Source organism: Phaethon aethereus (genome assembly GCF_964289735.1).
Source record: "Phaethon aethereus genome assembly, chromosome: 25".
Taxonomy (NCBI): Eukaryota; Metazoa; Chordata; class Aves; order Phaethontiformes; family Phaethontidae; genus Phaethon; species Phaethon aethereus.
The window spans coordinates 4639850-4648305 of record NC_138601.1 but is presented as its reverse complement, the minus strand read 5'-3'; the positions used below and the strand labels follow the sequence as shown (position 1 = coordinate 4648305).

At 65.6% G+C, this 8456-nt stretch overlaps 1 protein-coding gene across 1 annotated transcript; it reads left to right on the top strand.

Moving 5' to 3' along the window:
- Positions 1–254: 254 nt before the first annotated feature.
- NGFR (nerve growth factor receptor) lies at positions 255–8248 on the top strand (the record flags this gene model as incomplete). The annotated part of the gene is made up of 5 exons (XM_082010699.1): positions 255–357; positions 4705–5064; positions 6778–7021; positions 7711–7871; positions 7947–8248. 5 exons carry the CDS (start codon positions 255–257, stop codon positions 8246–8248), a joined length of 1170 nt encoding a protein of 389 aa, XP_081866825.1.
- Between the last annotated feature and the right edge of the window lie 208 nt (positions 8249–8456).

Below are 8456 nucleotides of genomic sequence, written 5' to 3'. Positions count from 1 at the left end.
GCAGCACTTGGCAGGGGCGTTCTTGATGAGCGAGTTTTGCACGGGAAAGTAATTTCTCCTAAGACTTGTATTTAATATGTGAGCCCCCTTCAGCCCCGACATGGGACGTGTCCCCCAGCGCGGGACCCGACCTGGATGCGACGCGTGTCTCCGCCTGCCCTTGCGGGAGGGGTCCCATAACAAGGGTCACCTCCCAGCTCTGTTTTCTCTCCCAGGGACCCACCTCGGGTGCCAAGGACAAGTGCTTCACCAAGATGTACACGACGAGCGGGGAGTGCTGCAAAGCCTGCAACCTTGGGGAGGGGGTGGTGCAGCCCTGCGGCGTCAACCAGACCGTCTGCGAGCCCTGCCTGGACAGTGAGTACCCCCTCCCCTCCGCGAAGCGCCACAGGGGGGCTGGCGTGGGGTCCGGGGGGGGGCTTCAGGGACCATGAGCATTAGCGAGCGCTTGGGTCTCCCCACGTGCATCCTCTTTCCCTCCGGGCACAATTTGTGCCGTTTGCTTCAAGCTTTCCGCGCAAGGGAGGGGTCCCAGCCCGAGGGTCCCGGGCGCAGCCCCTGCACAGGTCCGCTCCTGCCCAGGCCACCCACCTCTGCGCTGACCCCAGGGTTATTGCCAGCACTTCCCCAAAACGTCTGCTCTGCAAATCCCAGCCGCTTTCCTTGTTTTGGGACCCATTGGTACCAGCCACCTTTGCAGATCCCCCTTCCCACACTGTTCCCCTCCCTGACGGCTCCCTGGCTACTGGCCAGCACCTGCCTCCCCAAAAAAATCCCCTTCCCCATGCCGACTGCGTGTCCGTCTCCAATCCAGCCACAGGGGTGCCTCCCGATGAGCCTCCTCTATTTTTTTTTTTGTTTGTTTCTAAAACCTTGTGAAGACTGCAAAACAAAAAGCAAATTTGAGAGGGGAGAAGCAAATCCCATCGGTCCCTGAGAGAGGGGCACAGTTTTCTCCCGGCCAGCTCCAGGCGCGTTGCCTATGTCAAATGCTCCATAAATGTCGGTCAGAGACGTGTGCTGGGGACCTGCTTAAACGCTTACAGATGAAGGGGTCCAGCTATGAGTGTTTAAACAATGCCGTGATAGGCATAAGCAACCTGCCCTTCAAATTTACTGCTGCAAACCCTTTGAAAGCCTAAGGAACGAGTATTTGTAGGAAAAGCTGTGCCAGCCGAGCCCGGATTGCTCCGGGGATGTGATTTGGGAGGGGGAAGGGACAGGGCACGGCTGTGGGGGAGCAAAGAGGAGGCAAAATCCAAGGAGCGGGAGAAGCAGTATAAGCAGAGCCGCGCCGGCACGGAGCGGGGGACGGAGCGGTGTCACGGAAGCGCTAAAAATACCTCTGCTCTCCTGCAAAATCAATGAGCGACGCTTCCCCTCCCGGTATCCGAATCCCACCGGCTGCGACCTAGGGGCTGCTGTGCAGGGTAACCCCCCCCCCGGGCTCGCTCCCTCCCAGGCTGCGGGGTGCCAGGGCACCCACCATGCCCACCCATCCCCCGGAGCCCTTCCTGGCTGGGGTGCCGGGCTCCGGCTCCCGGGCGTGCAAGGCTGTAAATCCAGAGGGTCACCTTGCGTTCCTGGGGGGGCTCTGACAAGCCTGTTTCCCGTACCCCCCTGCACTTCCAGGCAGGCAGGTGGCTTGTCTCCCTGATTTCTTTTTGGAAACGGCGGGGAGGACGTGGAAGTGACGGAGAGACCGGGACCACGACCCGGGTGCGGTGCTGGAAGCCCAGGTGTCAGCCAGGGCGCGGGTGCAAGTGCCGCTGCTCCGCTTTGCGTCCCAGCTCCACCTCGCCCCAGGCCAGGAGTTTGCATTTTTGCAGGGGGGATGAACAATCAGGCAGCAAGTCTGTCGGGTCAGGGAGCTGAGCTGGAAAGTACCAGGACAAAAGGGTCTGGCCCCTTCCTCCGTCCCTGAGGGGATGAGAGGAGCAAGCGCTGCATCCCAGCATCACGCTCAGGCTGACAGCAAAGCCCCGGGGCAGCGCTCTGCGCCCCGCTCAGCTTCGCTGCCGACGGGCCAGCACGGCCGAGTGCTCCTGACCTCCAGGCAGCGGCTCTGGGACTGCCAGTCCCTCTCTCCGTGCCTCAGTTTCCCCCACAGCCCTTCACCTGCCACCCCTTGCCTGGGGGCACCTACTCCGTGAGATCCCGCTCGCTCGCCCGGCTGCGCGGCGCACGGCAGGATCAGGCAGCCCTCCTAAGACGTGGCACGACGGAAGGCAGCCCGTCCGCCCCCAGCATGTCTTGAAGAGAGAAGCAGCAGGCAAGCTGGAGAAGCACAGCCAGGACAAAGCCCCTGCAAACCCCCCTGCTTTCCACCCCCAGCCCCCTCCCAGCTGTAGCCTTTCACGCAGTCAGTAATGCCAGCACGCACCAAGCCCCAGAAGCTCGTCAGCTGGGAGCTGCTGGGGGGGCGACCATGGGGCGACTCAGGGCTGCAGGTGCTGCACGGGGGCAAATGCCCCCCCAGCCTTTCTCTGAGCCCAGAGTGGGGTTTTTGGGTGGGGAGAGAAGGCAGGCAGACCTGCAAACCCCATTGTCGGCCCTTGCCGGGATGGCGAGAGGGTCCTTTTGGACCTGGGCTCATGCCGGATCCCGCTGCCGCGGGCTCCGGGCAGGTGCAGGCAGCCCCGGTCCCGGCAAAGCGCCCTCCCTGCCAAGCGTGAGCCGGCAGGGAGGAATGCGGGCACGGCCCTGGGCTGCCGAGATCCCCACCTCCACCCCAGGCTGCCTCCGAGCTCTCCCCTTGGACGTCTTCCCAATTCACCAGCCAAATAGTTTTGCAAAAATTTGCTGCAGCCAAAGCCCCACCCCCGCCAAAGCCCATGGGGGCCAGGGGGCCGGTCCCGGCATTAGCCCAAATGGCCACTTGCTTTTTTATTATAATTTTCCTTTTCTTCCCCCCTTGCCAGCCACCCCTGATTGCTGCCTCATGATTTATTTATCCCCCTCGCCAGCCTCCGTCGCTGCGGGCGGGAGGGAGGGGGCTCTGTTTGAATCTCAGCTGTAATTGCTCAGCTCAGATACCTCGCTGCCACTGAAAATGTGCCCACTCAGCCGTATGCCTTTCCTGGCCACTTCCCCGCTCTAATGGTGCCTATCAATAATTCAGAATAATGCAAAGGATAAGCCCAGGTTAATGGGAGCTGCACAGGCTGGCGGCCGACCCGGTGCTGCTCTGGCTCTGCTCGCTCGGCCGGGCAGTGGGGCAGGCAGCGGGGCAGGGGCTGCTTGCCCACCCTGGGGCAGAGCCAAGTGGCTTGGGGCTGGCAGCAGCAGAGCAGGTTCTCCCCCAGGGTCCTGCAGTTCCAGGGAGGGCACAGGGAGAGCAGCAGGACGCCCAGACGTGGGCATGTGGCGGGGGGAGAGGCTGGGGGGTGGAAGTGCCATGGCTGTTGCTGCTCAGGGTTCGCTACAGCTGAGCCACGGTGGGAAAGCAGCCGCGAGGCTGGGACTGCACCTCCATCCCTCTAACCCTGCCCATCACCAGGGTCTCGAGGCTCTTCATTCCCCTCTATCTTGAAAGCAGCCAAAAATTAAGCGCCAGAACAGCTCTGTCCTGAGCCTGTCCATGGCTCGGTCTCCCCTTGCCCACCCGTGGAAGCTGGAGGCCACCGAGGGTGCGAATTACCGCCTTTGACAGTCATCCTCGGGAGACAGGCAGGTAATTAAAGATGAGCACGTGGCTGGATTGACTTCCTGAGGAGCAGGACTAGCAGAGGGTTCGCACTTGATCTCCCTGACACCTTTTCCATCCAGGAGGCTGGACTTTGCCCCGGCGTTTTGGGCGAGGGAAGACGGGGCGTTGCGGCAGCGCGGGCTCCGGGGCGATCGATGGGAGGCAGCCGACGTGGGGACAGCAGCTGTGCCCTCCAGGACGGGAGCTGACCCGTCTTCCGGGGCTAAAAATATCTTCAAACACCCTTGGGAGTGGGCAGGGGGAGGGAGGGGGCGCGGGGGTGGTTTGCCAGGCTGCGGGAAGAGGATTGATTTCCCTGGCAAAGTCAGTCCTGCAGGACGAAAACGGAGAGCAAGAAGCCCCGGGGTCAGAGGAGAGTCAGCAATTAGTGTTGTAACCTCCTGTTCACATCACGCCGTGCGTCCCGCGGCCTCCCCGAGCCAGCGGGGACACGTGGCCGAGGAGGGGGGCACAGGGCGGCGCGCCCCGAGGGACCCCCTGGGCAGGATGCGGAGGAGAAAGCGTTTGGATGCTGGGGAGCAGCGATGGCTGTAGGATGCCCACGGGGACCATCTGGGGGTTGAAAATGGGGACGATGCTCCGGCTGGGGACGAGGCTGCTCGGCTGGGGACACGGGCACCGAGCGCTGGGATGAGCATGCTGAGGGCAGCATCCGGAGCTGCCCGGGCTGCGGGAGCCCAAAGGCTGGATCCCCGCTGAGCTGGGCAATCGCTGCCAAAAGGGTGTAGCTGTTAATGGGACGCGGAGCCTGCGGGCTGGGGGACGCTCGATGGTGTTGGGGGGCTGCAGGGGGGCACACCTCTCCCTCTGGCCTGGAGGAGGGGGAAAATGGCGAAAGGGGAGATGATCCCAGCCAGTAGCCGCCGCACAAGCCCGTCTCCCCAGCCCGGCACCATTAGGTGATGGGACGAAGCCAGCGCCGGGGAGCAAAGCGGCCACGCGGTTGGGGACACCTCGCCGGGACCCGGCTCACCTCACCCTCTGTCCCCTGCCAGGCGTCACCTACTCGGACACGGTGAGCGCCACGGAGCCATGCAAGCCCTGCACGCAGTGCGTGGGGCTGCAGAGCATGTCCGCACCCTGCGTCGAGTCGGACGACGCCGTGTGCCGCTGCGCCTATGGCTACTACCAGGATGAGCCGAGCGGGAGCTGCAAGGAGTGCCGGGTCTGCGAGGTGGGCTTCGGCCTCATGTTCCCCTGCCAGGGCTTGCAGGACACGGTCTGCGAGGAGTGTCCCGAGGGCACCTTCTCCAGCGAAGCCAACTTTGTGGACCCCTGCCTGCCCTGCACCACCTGCGAGGAGGACGAGGTGATGGTGAAGGAGTGCACGGCCACCTCCGATGCCGAATGCCGAGGTAACGCCGCCTTCCCCGGGCAGAGCCGGCTCCGCTGGGTCTCCTGTAGCACTCCCTGCCTCAGTTTCCCTTTGCGCCACGGCAACGGGGGTGTGGGGGGCACGTCCCTGGGCTTGGAGGAGAGGACCCCGGCGTCCAGCCGAGACCCCCAGCCCTTGGGCATTGCAGCACGCAGCTTCCTACCGAGGCAGCACTTACGCGAGCCCCCATCTCCCTTGCAAATGCCCGGCCCCAGGGTCTGCCCAGCCCTTTCCAGGGGCTTCCTTGGTCGAGCTCCTGGCAGGACGGTGCCGTGGGTGCAGGCACTCTGCGGGGTGGCTTTTGGTGTCCGGGAACAGTGAACGGAGCCGAGCGGTTCACTAGTCCTGGACGCCGTGCTCGCCGCTGCCCGAGCCTTCACCAGGAAGGAACTTGGCAGCCGATGAGTTTCTGATGGGGATTAACTGCCCTTAAGAGCCGGGAAACCGCCAGCCCGGCAGCCCGGGAGGGTTTGGTGCCCGGGGGAAGGGGGAGAGCATCATTCACTGGCAGCAGCCCCCCGCCACGCCAGCCCGCGCCCCGCTGCTGTGCCGAGCCCCCCAAGGAGCGGCAGGGCAGCTTCGGCCGGGGACGCCCCGTTGGCAGTAGCACCGGGGTTCCCTGCCCCAAGCCCCGGTGGGGAGAAAGGAGCTTTGTCCCGGCCGCCGCTGATTCACAGCGTGGGGGCAGCCAGCGCAGCGCCCGTGAGAGGGTCGAGTAAATGGAGCCATAAGTCAAGCAGCACAGGGCCAGCTTTGTCAGCCGGCAGCGGGGCCCCGCCGGAAGCGGCCGCGGTGGCCGCTGAAGCGCCGCTCCGAAAGGGCGGCAGGGTCTGGCCGGGGGCCGGCGGGGCGAGGGGCCGGCTCCCTGCCGCGGCACCCGCTCCGTCTGCGCCGGGCTGGGGCACAGCCCCGCGGGGCTCGCCGCCAGCGGCGCAGGACAAGCCCCTGGAGGGTGGCGGCGGGGGGATTTGGGAGGGAGCCGGTGCCCAGGGGAGGGGATGGGGCAGCCGCAGGTGAGAGCGTTTTCCCGGGGCAAGACGAGATGTATCCACCCGCTCCGTGGGACACGTCTGGGTGCGGCAGGAGCGGGGTCACTCCCAAACGGCGCCGGGCTGGGGGTACATGGCTGCAGACAGGGGCCGGGAAAGGGGCGAGTCCAGGCTCCGGCGCTGCTGGCGGCAGACGAGCCGGGCTCGGGGCGAGCTGCAGAGGCAGCCGCGTCGTCTCACACGCGTCCCGGCGTAGGTGCGCAGTGGGCGGGAGGCAGCTGGGGCCGCATCCCCGGGCTTCGGTACCAGCGACGGGAGCCCGGGGCTCGGTCAGCAGCTTGCGCGTCGGGGGAAGAGCTGCAGGGCTCAAGCAAACGCGGTGCTGGGGAAGAAGAGCTTGCAAAGCCACGTGCGGGTGCAGCCATGACCAGGCACCATCTGCCATTTGGCGCAGGGGACGGCTTCAGCTTGTCCTGGGGACCAGGGAGGCTGGTGCTGTCGGGGGGACAAGGTGGTTTGCAAGGACAAGCCTGGGGACGAGGGGCTGGGGCAGAGCTGGCACCTCTGCAAGCCCCGCAGCCTTTGGGAGAAGATCCCTGCAGAGGTCGTTGTCCCTTCGCCAATTCACCTGCCACAGCCCGCTACAAGCCGTGGCTGGCTGTGTGGCTAATTATTCTCATTTCTTTTCCCTTCCTGCCTGGCAGACCTCCACCCTCGCTGGACGACACACACGCCATCTCTGGTGGGCTCCGACAGCCCCGAGCCCATCACCAGGGACCCCTTCAACACCGAAGTGATGCCCAGCACCCTGGCAGACACCGTCACCACTGTCATGGGCAGCTCGCAGCCCGTCGTGAGCCGCGGCACCGCCGACAACCTCATCCCCGTCTACTGCTCCATCCTGGCAGCCGTGGTGGTGGGGCTGGTGGCCTACATTGCTTTCAAAAGGTGGGGGCCAAGGCAGCGCCACGGGGTTGCGGCAGAGGATTTGGGCAGCGGGAAGGAGGCTGTGCCCTGCCTCGGAGGTCCCGCAGCCGGAGCGGTGGCCAACAAGGGAGGGAAGGGGACCCGGCTGGGTGGGTAGGAGCCAGATTTCCAAAAGCGCGTGAGAACTCGGGTGGTTAAGGGTGAAAGAGGAGGACGGCAGCAGGGTGGGGGAGTCCTTACTGCAAACCTCCCCCTGCCCGGCCCCCGCTCGCTCTGGCACGCCGCGCGCGGCCGTCGCGGCCGATCACGCTCAGCGGCTCATCCCTGGGCTTGCACCTGGCCCCGGGCAGGCCAGGGCCGGCTCGGCGGTTCCCTGGGCTGGAGGCACCCCGAGGGTGCGGGGGGACCCGCAGGCAGCCCCGGGGTCCCCGCGAGCTCCGGCAGCGCGGCCGCGTTTTGGCGGCAGGTCCGTGCAGAAGGGAGCCCTGCCCCGGCCCCTCGCAAAGCTCAGGAGCTCTGCGCCCGCTCAGCGGCCACAAATGCCGATTTAAACTGATCCAGCCTCCGTCCTGGAGAGGTTGAGGCTGCAGGAAGAAACACTTCTCCCTGGGAAAAGCGGCCCCGAGAAAAAGGGGGACAAAGCAACAAGCCCGCTGCCGGCCTGGGGGATGTCCCCGCCGGCTGCCACCTCCCCGCTCCTCTCCCTGCAGGTGGAACAACTGCAAACAGAACAAGCAAGGGGCCAACAACCGCCCGGTGAACCAGACACCTTCGCCGGAGGGGGAGAAGCTGCACAGCGACAGCGGCATCTCGGTGGACAGCCAGAGCCTGCACGACCAGCAGCCGCCCAGCCAGAGCACCCAGGGGCCAGGTAGGGTGAAGCGGGTGCTGCAGGGTGGGCAGGGGCACCCCGGGGGTGGGCTTAATGCCGCTTCGTCCTTCCCAGCGCCCAAGGGAGACGGGAACCTCTACGCCAACCTGCCGGCCAGCAAGCAGGAGGAGGTGGAGAAGCTGCTGGGCAGCTCGGCAGAGGAGACGTGGAGGCAGCTGGCTGGGGAGCTGGGCTACAAAGAGGACCTCATAGACTCCTTCACCCGGGAGGGATCACCCGCCCGGGCTCTCCTGGCCGACTGGTCCTCCAAGGAGACAGCCACCCTTGACGCCCTGCTCGCTGCCCTGCGTAAGATCCAGCGCGGGGACATCGCCGAGAGCTTGTACAGCGAGTCCACCGCCACCTCCCCCGTCTGAAGGGTGGCCCGGGGCGGCCCCGCGGGGTCCCCTTCCCCCTTTGCTCCCTCGCCTCTGCCCTCCCCGGCACCAAAAGCCCCGGAGGGGAGGCTGGGAAGGAAGCGGGGGCTCCCCGGGCCCCCCCAATTTACAGCCCTCTATGCACTGAGCTCCTGTTTTCGGTATCGCCCCCTCCCAGCGCCACCTCCCCCTGGCAGCCCCTGAGTGG